General features: G+C 37.6%; 2 protein-coding genes across 2 annotated transcripts in view; both read right to left on the bottom strand.

The window, feature by feature from the left end:
• Positions 1-4,726, bottom strand: part of PHLPP1 (PH domain and leucine rich repeat protein phosphatase 1) — a 288,192-nt gene extending 283,466 nt beyond the window's left edge. Inside the window, exon 1 of the mRNA XM_023495940.2 lies at positions 2,998-4,726. Coding sequence (XP_023351708.2) covers positions 2,998-4,726 — 1,729 coding nt within the window. The remainder of the gene's footprint in view (positions 1-2,997) is intronic.
• A 466-nt stretch (positions 4,727-5,192) lies between these two features.
• LOC116420578 (translation initiation factor IF-2-like) overlaps positions 5,193-21,136 on the bottom strand; it is a 61,736-nt gene continuing 45,792 nt past the window's right edge. The window contains exons 4-5 of the mRNA XM_031946375.1: positions 5,740-5,916; positions 5,193-5,435 (exon numbers count right to left, since the gene is read on the bottom strand). Coding sequence (XP_031802235.1) covers positions 5,193-5,435; positions 5,740-5,916 — 420 coding nt within the window. The remainder of the gene's footprint in view (positions 5,436-5,739; positions 5,917-21,136) is intronic.

Raw genomic sequence — 21,136 nt, 5'->3', positions numbered from 1 at the left:
TTACACACAATGGATGGGTTGTCAACACAATTTCTCCTTGTTAAAACTTGAATTGAAATAGCTGGAATTTGGGTTTGAAAATTCAATAGAAAGGAGCTCTATTCTAAAAAAAAAAAAAAATATATATATATATATATATGGCTTAATACTACTCCACTATTTCTTCAATAGGCTCTTGGTTCTAGTTGCTACAGCACTCTAATCACTTAATATTTATGCTTCCATTAAGTTATGCCAATCAATTTACATCCATAGAATTTTGTGTTATGTATGATAATTCTCTTTCAGGAAAAATTTAACTTGATTTTAAAAGTTAATCAAATTTTAAAACATCCTCTACAATGACCAGATAATACCTCAACAGCTTTTACAAAGAGTAGTTTCAGATGAAAAAAACTATTACATTAAAAGACTGTTAATTTTTAAATCAATTTAAAGAATTGCTGCTTAATAGGTATAACTTTAAGTTTTCATGAACAATACTATAACTAAATATATGGGCTTCAAAATTACTTTAGGAATTAATTTTTTCCAATCGATATTTAAATTAAGATCCTAAAATCATTTTTCACTGATATTGAAAAATAGCCTGTGTCAGTTTATGTAAAGCAACATAAAAAAATAATTTAATTAGATTTTCCAAGAGAGAGAAAATTCTCAAGTAATATTAAAAATTAAATTTCTTTTAAAAGATAAGTTGAATTTAAATAGGGATTTTTTTCAATGGTTGCAGGTTCTTTCTTTAATCCCAACTACATAAACAGAAGGATAACAAGCTATTTAGCTATGAAGTACAAAATTAAGTTATAGAGAATATTTCAGCAACAGCAATTCTTTGCAAAGGAAGTTATTCAGAACAAACACTGAAATTGGCCTGTTTATATCTCTGCAGGAAAGAATCTTATAACTATGTGCTAAAGCCTCCTCAAAACATGGAGCTGAGGGTCACCCCTACTATGAGCTTACTTTTTGGTAAAATCTTTTTATTTTTTCAACAATTTAGACCAATCTCATACTAAATTATTATCTGTAACAAGTGTTATTTAACAATCTTCGTATATTTATTTCATAATTTTTTGATCCAAAATAATTCTGATTTAAGAGGAGATAATGTAACAAGAAACAAAAGATTTATGAAAGATCTGACAACTCCTTGATCTGACCCTTAATGACTGGCTCCAAATTTATGCTTTGATGTAGGGTGGTGACATCAGTGTTAAGCAGTATTAATTAGTATTAATATTTTTCAATGAGGAACAAGTAATGTGAAACTTTTACAATATTTTGACAAAGCAGTGGTGCTAAATGAAACACTGATAAAATAAAAAATACAAATATCCCTTATGATTTAGAGGCATCTGCTCATTACATTTATTTTGATCAAGAGACTAACCTAAAACAATAAATACCATTAGGTATGTTTTTGCTCTAATGGTAATTTTTAATGCTTTGATAGAATAATGATATTTTAGTAATTCTAAGAAAGACAGAAAAAGAGATGGAACTGTTGCCTAGGTCAATTAAAAAAAAAATTTCCCAGTTTCTAATCTATATAGAACTTCAAAAGCTTAACATTTTAGCTCATGTTATCTATCAAACTTTAGATTAAATATTTAATCAATTAAACGATTAAGACATTACGTGTTTTTTTTTTTAAAGTCAAATCTGAGAAAAATAATGAATAGCTTTAGAAAAACTTAAATGAAAATCAATAGAAGAACATCTCTCTGGTTTGGCCAGTTTGATCTTCATGAAACTTCATGAAATAAACTTTTTGCCAAGCGATCACACAAATCAATAAATACCAGCTAGGGGATATCAAAATTCTTTCAAATTTTAATATTTAAAGAATGAGAAGATAGCTAAAAAATTATGGAACTACACATCATACATTTGAGCTTTTGTTATTCTGTACCTGGCAAAGCAGTGGTAGGAAAGCTGGCAGAAAATCTTTTATGCTTTAGCCAAGATACATTATAATGTAACTTCTCACTCAAAAACCATCCCTTAGAATAGAGAAAAGAAAAGACGCAAAAAGTTTATATATAAACCACAAAATGTCAACTAAAATGCTGTATTCACCCCTTCCAAAAGTCAGCATCTCCCCCAAGCTCTCCTTAGCTGAAAAAGCAACAGCAGTGAACTTGGGACTGCAGAACAGAAAGAGGGTTTCACAACATTGAAAAGAGAACCAGGTATATCGGCTATTCATACCTTCTTGTGATTCAAATATGACCTGCCTACTAAGAAAGTCCAGCACCTATGCTGAAGTTACTGAGGACGATTTCAATTCAGTTCTTCTCAGGATTAAAACCACAAAACAAGAAACAGGAAGAAACAGCTGGACTAATTTTAAACAGCAGGATCAAACCTGAAACTGTAGTACAAGGAAGAAGGTGAAGAAAAAAAAACAACGAAGAACATGTCAACAAAAGGTGTTCAGGAGAGCAAAATCAAATGTATTGAAGTTACTTAGGGATGTTATGGGCTTAGGTAAATAAAAATCAGTTCACAAACATTTTTGTTATTATTTTCTATAAAATGAAAATTATGCACGATAGAGGAGTTTCTTGAAATCAAAAACTGTCTCACACCCATAAACCAATCAGAAATTAAGAGTCTGGATCAAGCAACCTAAACCTTAAATACACTACAGCATCTTAATACGGTTACCTAATGTGGCATACCTATTTCAATGATTAAGACGACCGCGACCCCGACTCCCACCCTCAGCACTTTGATTAAAACCTTAAAGATTAAAAAATTTTTCATTTTAAGATTAAATAGTTTTGAAGAAGCATAGATGAAAAACACACAAGGAGGTGTTTCGTTACATTTACCCTTAAATAAATTGATACACTAAAGAGGGTGTGGAGATGGGGGGTGGAGGCATTTTCTTCTCCAGAAAAAATAAGTTCACACCGAATGCCAAAGGAGATTGGTGGTCTTCTCCTGAGGCAGCTGACCTCAAGCAAGGAGCAGGGTCCTTTCCCTTACCTGCATAGAAGCGGATGAGACACCCGATCTCGGAATCCATGCCCTCTTCCTGCACCCTCCATAGCTCCCTAAATCCCAGCTGAAAGAGGTAGTCATTTTGGATCTGCAGCGGCTTTTCGTGTGCCTCCAGCCGACGGGTTGTCTCTCCATGAAACTGCACGTACAAGGTGGGCACCGGGGCGCTCTTGTCCGCAGCTCCTCCGTGCCCGGGCGGCAACAGCTTGAGCTCCTCACCTACTCCTCCTGCAATCGCCTTCTCCACAGGCTCGTCCTGGGAGACCCTACCCCGGCTGTCCACCCCCTTCGGGGCTTTCGGTGGCGACTGTGCCGGGGCAGCAAGGGGAGGAGGAGGAGGGAGTGGCGGGAAATCGCCGGACTCTTCTGCCACCGGCCCGCCCGTCCGAGACGCGGCTGAGCCGCTCGGGTGATGGGCGAGGCCCGACCCCTCCGTCAAAGCCTGGGCAGGGGCAAGAGCAGGACCTGGGGTGGCATCGGCCTCCAGCTCCTCCGAAGAGGAGGAGCCGCCGCCGCCGCCGCTGCTGTAGGGGTCCAGCCGGTCCGAGACGCTCTCGGCGCTGGGACTCAGGCTGAAACTCTCCGTGTCTGAGGCCGGGCCTCCCACCACGCCATCCACTGGCCGCAGATCACCCAGCAGGGAACCGGGGACTCCTGCATACAAATCTCCGGGGCTGAAGTCCGAGGGCGCAGGGCTGCCGTGGGCCAGGCACCCCACAAGTCTTCCCGCCCCATTGCTTCGGAGCGGTAGATCCCCTGGGGGCGTGCGCGGCTTCCCTCGGATGGCGGGATCCCCCAGCCCGTTCTTCCTCGGCTGCAGCTCTCCGGGCTCACAGTCTGGCGCTGTCAGTCCGAGCCGGGACCCGGGGGCCTCGGGGCTCCGAGCCCCGTGGCCGGCCGTCGGGGCGTCTGCAGCAGATTCCGTCCACGATGGTTGGGGCTGGGTCGCCGGCGAGGACCCCCGGCCCAGAACTTTCATCACTACGCCGCCGCCGCCTTTGTGCCCCAGCTGCAGCAGGCGGGCCGCCACCTCGCCGGCCGTCGTGTCCAGCGTGCAGAGCACCGGGCGCAGGTAAGTCGAGGCCATGTGGCGGTCGAAGACGTGCACGCAGCCCCGCTGCAGCTGGTGCCTCACCCAGTCCCGGTCGGACGGCTGCAGCTGCATCATCTGTCGATGCTTCAGCAGCAGCGTCTTCCTATCCAAGCTCCGGGTGCACAGCGACGCCGAGGCCGAGCAAGAAGCGGCGAGGCTGGCAGCGCTGGAGGAATGGGAGGCGGCGGCGGCCGAGGAAGAAGAGGAGGAGGACGACGTGGTGGTGGCGGCGGCGGACAGATTCCTCTTCAGCCGCCCCCTCCGGAGCAGCAAGGAGTTAGCGCTGTTGCCCGCCCCGGGGGCCGGGGGAGCCCCGTTGGCCGCGAGTAGGGGCGCCCCTCTCCTCCTCCTCCGCACGGTGCCCCCGGCTTTGCCCGGCAGCGCCCCGGCGGGGGCCTCCTCCCCAGCTCCGCCACTCGGGAGGAACTGCATGTTCGGGGTCTCCGAGGGCAGGGGATTCTCTGGGCTCCGGCCGCCACTCCCCGCCGCTGCGGCCGCCGCCGCCAAAGCTGCGGCCGCCGCCACCGCCGCCGCCGCCGCCGCCGGAGCCGGAGCCGGAGCCCGGTCCTCCCTGCTGGTCTCTGGGAGTCGCTGCACCGTGGCCGCGGCGGCGGGCTCCATTGCAGTGGAGCTGTGCGGTCTCCCCCCCCCCCAGCTCCCGAGCGAGGAGAAGGGAGCGGGAGGAGGTGAAGCGAAGGTGGGAGAGGGCGGCGGCGGCGGAGGAGGAGGAGGAACCGGGAAGGAGAAGCCAATGGCGTACGGGGCTGCAGTTCCAGGGGATTATGTGGCAATTCGGAGCATTCCGTCGGTGTCTCGGGGTTCCATCCCGCGCACCCGCCTCACAGCCACCGCCTCCTCGCCTCCTCCCCCTCCTCCCCTCTTCCTCCTCCTCCTCCTCCTTCTCCTCCTTTTTCTCCTCCTCCTCCTCCTCCTCCTCGGGCGCCCAGGCCTCTAGCCACGCCTCCTCCCCCCACTTTCCCGGGCGAACCAGCAGGCCAGAAGAAGCGCTCATTGAATATTAATAGAACTTTAGTCCTGGGAGGGTGGACGGCGGGAGGAAGCGAGGGGAGGGGAGTTCAATGCCGGTTCATGAATATGCATCTTTGACATGACGGCATTCCACGGCGATATGGGGCGGGGCACAGGGAGGGCCCGAGAGAAACCGTGGAGAGAGGTGGGGCTTCAGGGTAAACAAACGTGACGCGTGCGTACAGAAGATGTTTCCTGGGAGGTTTCTCTCCGCCGCAACTACTGAGGAGGCGGCCAGGTGGGAAAAGGAGGAGGAGGACGAAGGGTGGGAAATTGAGAAGCCGAAGTTGCGCGCAGCATCCTGGGAAATGTAGTTCAAAGTAAATGGAACACTACCGGCAAATGGAAACCGAAAGACTACGAATCCCGGCTAATCTTTCACACCAGCCCTTCCTCTGTGGCCCTGGAGCTGGGCTATGTGGAATGGGGAATTGTGCCCTCTACTGCTGGACATGGGGCTGGGAGGGGCGTTTGTTGGGTCTGTCGGTTAACGGCCCCTCGATTCCTTTCCGCTGCTTGATAATCATTGAGGACATTTACCCAAGATGGCTTTCCTGCTTAACTGTCTCCTTGGGTGTATGGATCCTTCACACCTTTTCCCTCACGCACAAGGACCGAATTACTCCGTGGGGCATTTGTGTCCGTCCAGTGTTGGGCGAGGAATGTGCACTTTCTGCAAAGAAATTGTATCTCTGTGCACGGGAGGCCAACCTGAGTTTGAATCCAGACACTGCCTCTGTAACACCCGTGACCTTGAGGTTTAACAAGAAATCTTCAATTTCCTTAATTGTATAAAGAATGGAAGAGGTTAGGTGGCCCACGGGATAGAGCACTGGGCCTGGAGTCTGGAAGATCTAAATTAAAATTTAGTTTCAAACAATGACTAGCTATGTGACCCCGGACAAATCATCTAATCTCTGTCTTCCTTAATCCCCTGAAAAAAGAAATGGGCAAAGCACTCCAGTATCCTTGCCAAGAAAATCATATGGATTAGAGGTTCATCAGGTAAAGAAGAAGGAGATTCGTGAGATGTCTGAACAGCCACCAAAAAATGGAATATTTGAACTGGATATACTAAATCAATCACAGAGCTTTTATTAAGCATCTACCTTACTCGGGGCCCTGTGCAAGGTCCCATGAAGGAAGACAATAAATTCAGCAGCCCCTGTCCACGAGGACAACTCACCAAGATAATTCAGAAAATCCCTTCTAGCTCTTGATTTGTGATTTGCTTTCTTCCCATAACCAGAGGAAATGTCTGACCTGCCCAAGAAACTATTTAAAGTGAGAGTGTTGATTATCAGATGCTTTCTGCTAATACAGAACCATAGAATTTTGAGCTAGAGGATATATTAAAGATAACCTAGGCTACACATGTACCATAAATTCTCAAAGTATGTCTTGAAGAACCCCAGAGACCCTTTCAGGGGTCTCTTTCCATAATATTATAACATTTTCATTTCTAATATGGTAAATACAAATAGATACTGACAAACCTACATAAAAGCTTTTTGGGGAGAGATGTCATAGAGGCAATGCCAGGATTCAAACCCAGGTTAGCCCCCCAGGTTATTTGGGGGGGGGCAACTCCCAGGTACAACACATAAAGTGCTGGACCTACAGTCAAAAAAATTCATCTTCCTGAATTCAAATCTGGCCCCAGGCACTTACTACCTGTGTGACTCTTCACTGTATGTTTACCTCAGTTGCTCATCTATAAAATGAACTGGAGAAAGAAATGGCAAACCACTTCAATATCTGCCAAGAAAACCCAAATGGGGTCATGAACAGTCAGACACAGCTGAGCAATTTTTAATAACAGTCTAAAAGGTTTCTGGGACCAGAAAGTTTGAGAACTGCTACTAACTTAGACTAATCACTTTTTTTTTTTCATGGCAAGACATTGAGCCTCAGAAAGGAAAAGTGATTTGACCCCAAAGTATTCTTATGAAAGGGGCAAGAGTACTGAAATTAAATTTCAACTAAGAACCCTAGAGGGAAAACTACAACAAACCAGAAAAAATTGCCTAGCTATTTTAATATATTTTAAATTACTCCATTTTACCAATATTGTTCTGTGTTTGCAAGTCATGGAACCATTGCAGTCTCCAAATCATTAAAAATGGGTATGACACACAGGGCAATGAATTGAATACAGGTAAGTATAAGCAGGCTACAGCGCATACCAAAAAAAAAAAAAAAAAAAAAAAAAAAAAAACTTTAAAGAACTCCTATGCTATTAAGGAAAATTTTAATCAATAAAGATGAACTGGCCATGTGGTTAAGGTAAAAAGAAATTGAGGAAGGCCTCCAGTATCCCAAGTGGATACCCCTCCCCCAGAACTTATTGGAGGAGATACAAAAGAATCACACAGGATAAACAAGCATGAATGGGTTACAATCTGCATGGCTGGAGGGAATGTTCATTCTGATGAAATCACAGATCTAGTGGAAATCTTTAGAAAACGCTCTATGATCCATGTTAAATTTCACTTGTGACCTTTCTTCTTTTTGTTAGTCCTCAGCAGACTTAGCAGACTTGCTATCTTCCTTGATTTATACAATGGAAAGAAATTATATTTATATTTCTGATTTCTAGAGTTCTGTTTAAGATCAATATGCTACTTTGAAATTTTATTTTTAATCATAAACTGCAGCCTTGTATCATAATTGGCTTCTGGAATACTCAGCAGTTTATCTGAGACCACTGTAAGAAATTACAAAACTATATTTACTCTGTCTCTAGTTTCTATCTTTACCCAATCCTATTAGAAGTCTGTTTTTATCTTTGTTTTTTTGGGTTTTTTTAATTTTATCCTTTTTATCTTTTATCTTCTGAAGGTACTTATACACAAAACATTTCTTTCAAGGAAAGATCACATTGCTCATGGGGTTCCTAATGCCTGTGGAGTTTTTCTTTGTTCACTGTTGTGAGCTTAGATAAAACTATTTGTGGGCAAACAAGGGAAAATCTTAGGCCTTGTATATAGGAATTGCTTTTGTCCTTAGTAAGGGATGAAAGGAAGAATATGTAGAAATTTCAATAACAAATTCATTTGAAATGCTCAAAACTGAGTTAATATTTGATATTGCTAATATTTAGCAATACTATTTGAAATTTTCAAGATAGTTTCAATGTTTTTCCTAGTGAACCAGCTGGAATAGTTAGTAATCATAACAAATTAGACATTTTCTCTGATCCTTACAACCTCTCAAACTTCCCCAAAATAGGAATTAGGCACAAAAGATAAAGCAATTTTAGTTGTCTCCAAGGGCTAAGATATCCAGAACCCTAATGATATAAAAAATCAGATGAACTAACAGTAGAAGAGACTAATACTCTTTCTAATTCCTTATCTATCCATCCTCACCATTCCTTCTATTGCCCACCATGATATGAAAAGTCTGTCCTGGCCAACCTATGGGCATACAATGGAACTGAGCATTACTTACTTCCTCTTTTCCTCCCAGTGCCATGGAAAATCAAAAGCAGAAGTTTACACTAGCTGGGACAGATTCTGACAACTCTGTGACAAGCAAAATACCTAGAGGATTGAAGAGAAAAGGGAATGGGGTGTGCATGGTGCATTCCACTAAGCCAGAATTTAAAAACTCAGAATTTAGCTGGAGCTGATTCTTTCCTCCTAGAAATTAAATGAGGAAGAAATTGAAGCTGGTGAGATGTGAATTGGCCAGTGTGGGAAAAAGTTAAAATGACTGAGCATTAAACTGCTGTCAAAGGGGAAGGAGTCAGAAAATGATCAAAAGGGGAAAAGGGGGAAACCATAAAAATCTCAGGAGCTAAAAGACAAGGAGAAAAAAAGCACATTAAAAAAATAGGGAATCTCTTAATAAAGGAAGGAATATGGCCTCTAGACTAGCTAAATCAGCCCATACATCTGTGAATCAATATTGTAAAACAAATTAAAATGATGAAAAGACAAAAGACTTGATGAGGCTGAGAACTCTGTGAATTCATTCCCATGAAACTACAGAAGCTTATTTCTGAATTGTTTAAAAGAGAAATAAGAATTCTAAAAGCAGAATTTATTATCTGTAAAATAGAAATAATTGACAAAGTAGAAAAAGTTGAATCTATAGTGGCAATTCTCTCTAAAGAAACAAAAAAGCTTACTGATTAGAAATGCAAATACACAGAACAACATGGTTGCATAGAGACAAGTTATTTCAGAAGAACCCAAATACAAAAAAAAAAAAAAAAAAAAATCCTGAGTTTTATAATGCAAGAAATAATACAAGGAAACTGTCTAGAACTTCTCAGCACAGAAAACTAAGAACCAATCAAAGTAACACACAGGCAACTTCTAGAAACCAACCTCGTGCTTCAAATCTCAAGACATAGAGTGGTTAAATTTAATAGTTCTACTGAAACACAAAATTCTGTAAGTCACCAGAAGAAAAAAAAAAGACTTTCAATTGTAAAGAAAAAAAAATTTTCAAGACTATTTTACTCCTATCAGAAACTGCAGGAGGGAATGAAATATGTTCCAAAGAACAAAGGAGCACAAGATGTAATCCAAAATGAAATTTTCTGCAAACTTGAACCTAATTGATAATGAAAAATGATGGGATTCAACTTTTAAAAAGACATTTGAAGATTTCTTAGAAAGAAAAGACTAAATAGGCAACAGTTTTCAGAATGACTATCTCTTTCTCTATATATATAGATACACACACACTCTCTCTCTCTCTCTCTCTCTCTCTCTCTCTCTCTCTCTCTACAATGCCCTGGATACCAGCTCCTATAGTATACCAAGCCCTGGATAAATTAAGTATCTTTTACAAGGTAGGGATTTATAATAAAAATGTTGGTTTAATGTATTAGTAAGTTAAATGCAAAGAATGTAAAGTTACTAAATTATTTGTAAGGATTCCTACTACTGAATATACAATTCAAAGAGATCAATGACAGAGATTCTATATGTACAAAAATATAACAGCATTTTTTGTAGAAGCTAAACAATAGAAACAAAGTTGTGCCCCTCCATTGGGAAATAGTTGAACAACATGAGATATATGGAATTATAATTTCATATATCCAGAGAAAATCAGAGAAATGTAAGAAGATTTGTGTGAATTTATGGTAAGCAGAGAAAGCAAAGATAGGAGAATAGTATACAAATCTTTTATTGTTTCATTAATATTTAGGTTCATGTCTTCAGGGTGTTCATTCAATCTGTATGGGCAACTCTTTCATAGTAAAGACACTTTTTCCAACAATGCAGAGTAACCACCACTCTATAATTTATATACTTAAAGAGTTTCCTAGAAAACTGGCATGTTATTTGTCCCTGGTTACCAGATGTGTCAGATTTTAACTTGTATCTTTCTGGTCTGTGGGTTACTCTGATTGGTTCTTCTGAACTTTTGAACACAGAAATTCTAGACAGTTTCCTTTTATCATTATTATTATTATTATTATTTTATATAATTATAAAATTATTTTATTTCCAAATTATTATTTTATTATTTTCTAGATGGATTCCTATTTATTATACAGATAGCTTCTAAACACAGAAATTCTAGACAGTTTCCTTATTATTTCCTATTATGATTTCTTAAATTTTTTATTATTTTCTTTTATTATTATTATTAATATTCCTTAATATTATTTGTAATAATATTATTATTAAAACTCGGGATTTTTTTTTTGACTTGGGTTCTTCTGAAATAACTTGTCTGTATACATCTTTTTGGTTGTATGGGGATCATATTTTCTTTTAACATTAGTGCTTTTTGCTTTTTTCCCTCTCCTATAGGATGTTCTTTATTTCTATGTATTTGCATTTCTAATCAGTAATCTCTTTTTTCTGTTTCTTTAGTGAGAATTCTACTATGGATTCAATTTTTTTTTTTATTTCTTACCCCTTATATAGCTACTATCTGCTATGTCATGCTGCTTCTTGTGCACAATAATTACAAATTATTGCAAATGAAAGCAAAACTAAAAAAAAATCAGAATTTAGATTTAATGCAATGACCAGTCTTGGCTCCAAAAACTAAGATGATTCATATCTATCTTTTCTTAGAGGAAAAATGTTGAAGATATTAAGTTTTGCATGCATTGTCAAACTCATCTGCTGGGTGAGTAGGTTTTCTATCTTAACTGTTTTCTTTCTTTTAAGGATGGGTTCTTTGGAAGAGTAGATACTAGGAAGTATGTGGAAAAAATGTGACCTCCATAATAATATAATTAGATGAATTTGAATCTAATCAAATAGCCAATCTCAGACAGTAGTCAATATTTTTAAAGGAGATCTCCAGTAAAGTGCTTCAGGGATTACTGAATAGCATATTCATCAATGACTTAGATAACTGAATAGATTTTTGTTTATCAAATTTACTGGTAACCCAAAATTGACAGGAATAGCTAACACATCCTATGACAGAATTAGTTTCCCTAAAAAATTTAATAGGCTAGAGCAAATTCAACAGGAATAAATATAAAATATTATAATTGGGCTAAAAAAGCAATGTCACAAATACTAGAAGGAAATATGCTTAACAGCTTATCTAAAAAAGATTTAAAATGGACTCAATGTGAGTCAAAAATATAATATAGCAGCCCCCGCAAAATTGTAATGTGTTTTTGGACTGAAGTAAGAAAGGCAAACTTTCAAATATAAAGAGGTGAAAGTCACCTTTTATTATGGTTTGTTCAGACCACATCTGGAGGAGTTGTTCAGTTCTGTATACCACCTGGTGTCTCTGTATGCCAGGAGAGATTTTGATAAGCTGGAGAGCATTCAAGATAGCAGAAAAATTTTTAAGTCTATATAAAAAAGGATCAGTTTAAGAAAATGGGGATTTCAATGGGGTGAAGAAAAGATGTAGAAGATATCTAAGTATTTAAGTATTGGAAAGGCTGTTGTATAGAAGAGAGATTAGACTTATTCTGTTTTACTCCAAAGGAATGAACCAGAAGTAATGGATGGAAGTCACAAAGAGTTAGTCTTAATGTCAAGAACACTTTCCAAATGGAGTTGTCTAAAACTGAAGTGGGTTGCTTCTAGAGGTAGAGTGTTCCTCCTTTTTGGAGCTTTTCAAATAGAGTTTGATAATAACTTGTCAAGGATGTTTTAATAAGAATTAGAATTCTTTTCTGGTACAGGTTGTACTAGATAGTTGATGAGATCCTTTCCAAATGTAAAGATTCTGTGATTGTGTAATTCTGTGACTTTGTTATAGAAAAAAAAAAAAAAAGTCCTCAATAAAACAACTTTAAAGAATAAAGGAACTCAAACTTCAAAGAAAAAAAAAGGATATCAATTCACCTTGAAAATGTTCCTTTGAAATTATTTTCAAAACAATATAAAAGCTTGTCAACTAAAATATAAAACTCCAAGGAAAATAATCAAAGTTTAATATGTGACATACTTTTTTTTTTATATGAATTACAAAGCTAATCATTTATTGAAACGTTTTAGGTTGTTTTTTGTTTTGTTTTGTTTGCCAAATGCTTTTCAGCCACTGATGGGATACTCATAACCTTTAATAGAAAGATTGGGACTAAACCTTAACGTTTGTAAAAGAACAATGTATGTTATATTAGAAATGTCATAGTATCACAACCTAAAGCAAAATTTCTGACTAGATACTTTTTAAAAGATCACATGTGAAGAGATAGAAGAAATAATCTTTAAAAAAAAGTGTCATCTATAACAATTGCAAACCCTTAAGCCAACTTGTTAAAAATTTCACACTATTAGCAAAGTCTGTGAAGAGAAACTACATAGTTTTCACAGTTTGCCATCACAATTTACTTAAACTGGCAAGATTTATCAGTGACTTCAGGTTTTGTACAGGAATTATCATGCTTACATTTTTAGACCTAATATAAAAGCAACTATCTTTGGAGTTTTTTCCTCAATTAGGCCACTTGAATGATAATGGAGATATGAATTAATCCTCAACTAAAGTATTGCTCCATCACCTTATCATGGCACGGAGGTAATCATGGGCTATTAGAGGATATGCTGACAGAACACAAACTCTGCTAAGTCATTACTGAGCCAGAAAACTCTGGACTGCTTAGGTGGTATCAGATTGTTTATTCATTGTCTGAGGATCAACCTGACCATCCAGTTAGCATTTTTATCAATTGATGATTTCATTATATTTGAAAATGTTTACATGCCTAGAGTTACTAATGAGAAGCAATGTAAATTAATTACTATAGTCAGTAATTTTGGCTATGAGGTTCATTGAATAAATTGGTGCTCTAATTCACATAGCTCATAATGATGAAAACATTTAAAAATACACACCTGGGCAGAATTTGGTCTACCTTTCTTTTTAGAGAGTTTGCTCCTCTCCCTCCTCCCCACACACCAATAAAATATAATTTATATAGGTCAACAGGATAGATTACTAATAAGTATAATTTCTAAACTAATTTTCAAGTGTGTTATTTTAAATTTAATTTTAAATTTTATTTGAATTTTCAGATTTTTTTAGTGAATGCATTGACTCTTATTTCCCACATCCACTTTCACATGGATTAAATACAGCAGAAGAATTTCTAGGCAAGAAATGCTCAAATATCATAAAAATCAATATTAGAAAATCAAGAAGTCTCTGGCTTCAACTAAGAAAGTCTAAGTTCTTTCAGACTTAGGCAGATTGGTCTGATTTATAAAATCTGTAAAAATCATCACAGTACTTTCCTCAGTAAGATTTTCCATGCTGTATTCAAAAAATATAAATTTATAAAATAAACCAAAGTATTACTATGTTCTTTTTTAAAAAGGATTTATCATTGGATTCTTTATGCTAGTTTAGTACAATACCATTCAAAATATGGTTTAACTTTTTTTTTTTAAATGTGGTTTATAGAAAACATTTTAGAAATGTACCTCTTGAGCAAAGGACATGCTCATAACCTGTGCTGATGCCCAAATTCTTTTAGACAAACTTCATATCTAGTTAGAGCTCTTTCTACTAGGCTTTTTTCCTAGTAGTTTTTCTACTACTAAATCAACTGCCTTTGATATAATGAAGCTAGATAGGCAGCCATACCCAGCTAGCAATTTCATGCATCACATCTCTAAAAATCCATCATAGGGGTCAACAACAGTCCCTGGAATCTGTGTCCTGTACCTTGTCCCGCTGGTTCTGAATCCTGAAATTTTATCAGGCTCTTTAAGTAGATAGCCCTCAACCAGGAGTTGACCTTAAGTCCAAAAAGCAACTGAGCCTGGTTCTCTTTCCATATTTTTTGTATGCTGCTGATTGAAAATGCTGATCTTTTCCTCTCTTGAATTTAACTGTTTTAAACTATCATTTGCCATTTGAATATATATCTAATCATAAAGCTATTGCTAAACAGAAGGAAGATACTTTAATTGTTGGATCTGTGATTTTACCAAGTATCTTTAATAAAAATGCAGTTAGTAAAAATCTGCTGTAGAAGACCACCCATGTTTGAGTGTTTTGATGATACTATTCGATGATAGGAAAGGAAAAGTGATGTTCTAATTCCCCTACACACTCCACAAATCTCTTCTGCAACCCTATGTTGAAGACATGCAGGACTTAAACATAGACAAGAATCTGGCCAAAAGCAGAATACCCATAACTTTGAAAGTTGGCAGACATTCTGGTTTGGAAGGGAAACAGAAACTCCCTCTAACCTCCCAGTGAGAGAAAGGGAAATGATCGACAGTTATAAGCGTTAACCATGGTAGCTACCAATAAGAATAACAAGAGTTCTCACTCATAGAGACTATGAAGAATATGGGGAATACAATAAAGTTTATCCCTTCTATAGGGTATGTCTGGAGCTAGGCCACTTTTGGTGTCACGTGTACCCTGGGTACCTTCTGGGAACCACTCAACCAGGACAAATGTGTCTCGGTTAGGAACCCTGATCCTGGGACAGCACATGTGCACTAGAAGAGCCCAGGGCATTTGGGGCATTGGAAGGGGCCCAGCTCCAGGACTGCTCTCCAGAAGGGATGAATGCTGCCCTAGGAATTTTGCTTACATAGAGTTTGGGATGCTTGGTCTTGAGCTACTGCTAAATAACTGCAATGTTAATTAGACAAAGGCTCTCTATTCTCCAATTAATCAGAAAGAATGAAATGCTCCTTGAAGGAAGAAATAGTTCAAAAGGGAAAGGGGAAAGGAAATGAAAAATAGAAGTCAGAGAATAGAAGAATGTAACTCAAAGAAAGGAAAGAAGTCCCACTAAATACTTGGAATTAAGCATGAGGCTCTCCCAGAGATAAAGGGAGCTAGGACTTTTTAGGAGAAAGCAGCTTCTTGCATTTTAAAGAATGATGTTGTGGATTTGTAGGTGACCTCAGAAGGGAAGACATCCAATAATGGTGAAAATAACAACACCTGAGTTGGGGGGGGGGAGGGTTAGTGATTGCTTTATTAGACATCACTAACAAGATCGGCTGTCATTCTGGGGCCATATCTATTACATGAGAGAGACGGTACCTTTTTTTTTTCCCCCTGAGGCAATTGGGGTTAAGTGACTTGCCCAGGGTCACACAGCTAGGAAGTGTTAAGTATCTGAGGTCACATTTGAACTCAGGTCCTTCTGACTTCAGGGTTGGTGCTCTATCCACTATGCCACCTAGCTGTGACGAATCTTCCATATCTTGTCAAGCCTAAAGACCACCAAGTGCTTTGAGAAATTCACATGAGGATTAATTAATTATGCTGTCAAAACATCCCTAGAAAGTATTCCTAGGCATTATGACTTTTGGGGCATGAGACCAAAGATTTTACGATCACAGATTATGCTTTTATCATAGCTGCCATCTAAAAATGAGCGCTTCAGAAGCGAGAAGAGAAAGATAGATTTTGGAAATAAACAGCTGACAAAGAAGATCATGGCAGAGAATGGAATTGGATCTTTACACCATAGTTAAAAATGTAGTAATAATAGACTCTTGACCAAGGATGAAGTATACCTAACAAGAACCAATTTTTAAAAATATAGTTATTTGTCTTCTTACCAAATAACTCTAATCAAGAGAGCTTGAAGCTAAAATGATAAGAGGGAGAAAATTTCCTGCATGGGTTTACCAAGCTAGACATTCTAGGGAGTTGGGGCTACAACACAGGAAAAATAGCAATTACGATACAAATTATTCACAGGAAACAAAAATATAAGAGTGAGCCCAAAATAAAACTCATAGTCTTAGAAACCATATGTAAAGTACAGACAATTTCTTACCAAGGCATTAGATATTGTGTATAGAATATTGTAATTGGGGTCAGAAAGATATGGATTTCAGCTTACCTCTTGATACCAACTTTTCAAGTCATTTAAGCTTCAGTTTTCTCACTTGTGAAAACCACTTGTAGGTCTCAAGACATCTACCTCCAAGACTTGTTATGAGATTTAAATGAGATGAGGCATGTAAAGGTGCTTTGTAATCCTCAAAGTCCTTCATAAACATGGATTAATCTTAATAAGTAAAATGGACTACTTTGAAAAATACTAGGCTCCATCTACTTCACTAGAAGTCTTCACATAAATTTTCAAGAGAGCAAGTCTCTTTCTTGGTACTTGATACTATAAGTAAACAAAAATAACATCACTTCAAGATTCTCAATAGTTTAGCTGCCCCTACTTGTTTTTCACTTTTCATCTTACAATCCCAAAATAAGCGCAGGCAAGCCAGATTTTAAACTGGGGCAAAATGTGAAGTCTTTTTTAATTTAATAATTTTCTTTTTTTTTTGCTGGTGGTCTTAGGAATTTGTAGAACACATTGTCAATAGCAAGGAAAAAAGGGTGAGGAGATATGTTTCATTCCTGACACCAGAGACAATATCCACTTTACTTGAATGGCACCTAGAAGGATGGATCCTGATATAAATTGAGCTACATTCAGTCTCCACAGGTACACTGTTATTATATTTCACTCCAGAATGTGTTGGCCCAATTACTTAGATAATACCTACCTGCCAACCAAGCCACACTGTGCCTGTTGGATCTATGAAACATAGATGTATGATTCCTTAATTAAAAATCAAACTCCAGGTTTGAAATTCAATTTGGCCTTTTGGGAATCACATAATCCTTTTTATAGAAAAAATAAATAAATAAACTTTTCCACTGGGGTGGAATAGAACACATTATGTGGCCTTTGTTGTGAAATCAGTTGGATAATCTCCTAACCTGGCACTAGGAGATGTTTATTGCCCCAAACTTTGTACAGAATATGCAATTACTATCTAATTATACCTTTCCTCTGTTGTGAAGGTTGGCATTTAAAAATTAATGTGGCCTCACTAGAATCATTATCAACTCTGTCTCTGATGCTTAGAAGTATAAAAACCTCACTGTTAAATCAATTCATGATGGACTAGAATCAGACAAAGAGCACAAATGGATAATAGTGTGGGAAAGTTCATATTTATAGTTTCCCTGCTCTGTGTAAGTCTAAATACTATTAGTAGATGTTGATTTATGGTTAACAATGAAACCAAAGTACTGGGAGAAAAAAATTCCCAGTTAACTTGTTGTAAAGAAAGACACACACACAAAGAGAATCATTGGAAGAGAAAGATTATATTCAGTTTAGACAATAGTTTTAAAAGTATCTGGAGTTTTGTTTCATTTAAAAAAAATAATCTGTCATCAATGAACAGAATTTTTTAATAGGAGAAAAGATCAACAGGTTTGTTTTATGTATTAACACTAAGAAAAAATTTATAACTGAGACATTATACCCAGTGAAGAGAAGAAAGAATAAAAAAGTGAAAATTGAATGAAATTATTAAGTTTTTTCCATGAATAATAAGCTATATATCAGATGTTAAATGCATATTTCAATGGCTTCAAATCTCCCCAAGTATAGTCAAAACCAGATTAAAAAGTAATTGGGAAATGTTTAACAAATAAAAATACAACACAAGCTAGATAATGTTAATTTGTGGGTTTCTAAGTCAATATATTGCCCACAGGGATCTGTTTCTATTTGAGTCTGACATCTGATCTATAACATAATAATTTTATATCCAAATTGCAAATTAAATGATAAAAATTATATGCTTGAAAGGAGATCATTTTCTAATCCATTCTACTTCTTCTACATTGGACTCTACCATGAACAAAATGAAATATGATCAATCATTTAGTAAATGTAGGAAATGTGAAAAATTCTATATTCTGGATAATATCTAGGTAGCCAATTAATATTGTTAATCAGATAATAATAATAGTCACAGTATTGTAGGCATTATAGTCAAGAATGGATATATAGATCACTAAAACAGACAAAGGGGAAATAAATAAAGACCACTTGTAACATAGCTTTGAATTCTCTTGAAATATGCTTTACAAGAATCGCTAAATGTGGAACATACTAAAATATGCTTAGCCTTTGCTAAAATAATCTACCTTGGAGGTATTTGGGGGGAGTTATAATTACTGTTTAATTATGGAATTCTCCTAATTGACCTATGACAACCAAGTGATCACACAATAGATAATAATCATTATCAACAAGGAATCATAAACAGATCATATTAAGACAACATGTAATAGACACAATCACTATATTTTGTACTTGTATAAAACTTTTTTCCTTTAGGGCTTGTGTCATATTTTTCAAACTTTCATTCTTCAAAAAACCTTATATAATTAAGGTCATGACATATCTAGCACTCATTTGTCTTGTCAAAATGTTTTGGTTGAGAAATGAGACTGTAAAAACTTACTTATCCCTTTATATCCAGGCAGACCCTCCCAGATCATCCAAATATCCAACCATCCCTCTGAGTCATATAACAATTTTTTTTTTTTTTTTTTTTTGCCACTGTTCTATTTCCTCACACTTGGATCAGTACTATCTGCAACATAAGGCCTTCAAAATTCATGCCTTAGTCTCTTAACTCAACTTTGGAACAAATTGTTTTGACTGTGGACTAAATACCAACTTTCTGAACTCTTTAATTCTAGGGAGCCCTAAACTATTCTTGATATCATATCCATCCAGCTTATCCTACTCATTTTGCCATCTCCTCCGCTACCCCACAAAAACCCAATCCTTCTACCTCTTGCTCTAGACAGAGTAACTAAATAAATAGAAACATTAATTCTAGAAAGAGAAATGAGTGTTAATTGATTGATTGTCCTATAGTTCTATTTACTATCACTTTGACTCCATTTGACTAAAACACCCCTACTACCACTCCTTTCTTTACTTGTGTTGTCTTCCAGGATAAGAATGTAAGTTTTTTGAGGGTAATGGCTACTCACTTTTACCCTGCTTTTTTATATCACTGTTTTCACTGGAATATGTATCAAAAACTGCCTAAGTGTTTTTCATTCATCCCTTCATACTAAAGTTCCTTAATGAACATATGTTCAATTGAATGTTCCATTATTCAAATGTAAGGAACCAAAGGAGAGAAAGGTGTACAGGCCTTATATATCCCAAATGAGTAAATAAAGAAATCGAGGAAGAAATTTCATTTTCCTTTCTTTTAAGTCCTATTCTTTTCATTTGAATAAATTACAGACCTTACTATTCAGGGTTTATATACATAGTTATGTCTAAAAATCTACTCTCTCATTATCCCACACTCCAAATAAAATAAATTTTTTATTGTCTTAAAGTTTATAAGACTTAGATCCAGAAAAAAGTCATCTGTTCTTTTACAGGTAAGTAAGCAAACCTAATAAGGAAGTTATGAGACTTGTTCAAGTTCACACAGACAATAAATAGTAGAGTCATCATTTACACCAATTCATAGACTTATGGATTTAGAAACTGAGTCCATTGCCCTTATTTTGTAGATGAAGAAACCATTGACATCAAAACTTGGTCCCTTATTACATAGAGGTTTAATAATGATTGGCCAAGTATAAAGGTAAGCGGTAGAGAGATGACTAACCAATGGAAGGAGCAAATCAGAGATTTGAATCCACATACTTTTTTTTAACTTTTATTTTCAAAATAAATGTATAGTTTTCAACATTCACCCTTGAAAAACCTTGTGTTCCAAATTTTTTCTCCCTCCCTTTCTTACATTCCCCCCCTTAGACAGCAAGTAATCTATGCTAAACATGTGCAATTCTTCTATACAGAGTTCCACATTAATCATGCTATGCAAGAAAAATCAGATCAAAATGGAAAGAGAGAGAAAGAAAAAAAAGCAAGCAAACAAAACAAAAAAAGGTAAAAATACTATGTTGTGATTCACATTCACTCCTCACCATCCTCTCTCTGGGTACAAATGACTCCATCACAAGTCCATTGGAATTGGTTTGAATCACCTCATTGTTGAGGAAAGCCATATCCATCAAAATTGATCATCATATAATCTTGCTGTTGTTGTATATAATGTTCTCCTGTTTTTATTCACTTCACTCAGCATCAGTTCATGTAAGTCTCTCCAGGCCTTTCTGAAATCATTCTGATGATTATTTCTTAGAGAACAATAATATTCAATAGCATTCATAAACCATAACTTATTCAAACATTCTCCAACTGATGGGCATCCACTCAGTTTCCAGTTTCTTGCCACTACAAAGAGGGCTGCCACAAACATTTTTGCACACATGGGTCCCTTTCCCTCCTTTAAGATCTCTTTGCTTTACAGGCCCAATAGAAACACTTCTGAATCAAAGTTTGATTGTCTTTCGGGCATAGTTCCATATTGTTCTCTATAATGGTTGAATTCAGTTCACAGTTCCACCAACAATGTATTAGTGTCCCAGTTTTCCCACATCCCCTCCAACATTTAACAAAATGGACAGTGTAGAAAGAATGCTGAAAACCAATGAAAAACTCATCTGAGCAGATGATAGGAAAGCAATGAGAATATCAGTATACGCTGGCCTCAATTTTATATTCCACCTATTCCAGCCTGTAACCCTGAGATTGAACATCTCTAATTTTACAGAATTGTACATGTAGCTCAGGAGAGCAAATCAAGTAGAATTAGCTTCTTGCAACTCTTCAGCCCTGTCCCATCTTCTTCCCTTAAGTCCAAAGCAAATCCCACAATA

The sequence above is a fragment of the Sarcophilus harrisii genome, chromosome 1 (assembly GCF_902635505.1).
Source record: "Sarcophilus harrisii chromosome 1, mSarHar1.11, whole genome shotgun sequence".
Classification (NCBI taxonomy): domain Eukaryota; kingdom Metazoa; phylum Chordata; class Mammalia; order Dasyuromorphia; family Dasyuridae; genus Sarcophilus; species Sarcophilus harrisii.
The sequence above is the reverse complement of the archived record's forward strand: the minus strand, read 5'-3'. Positions and strand labels throughout refer to the sequence as shown.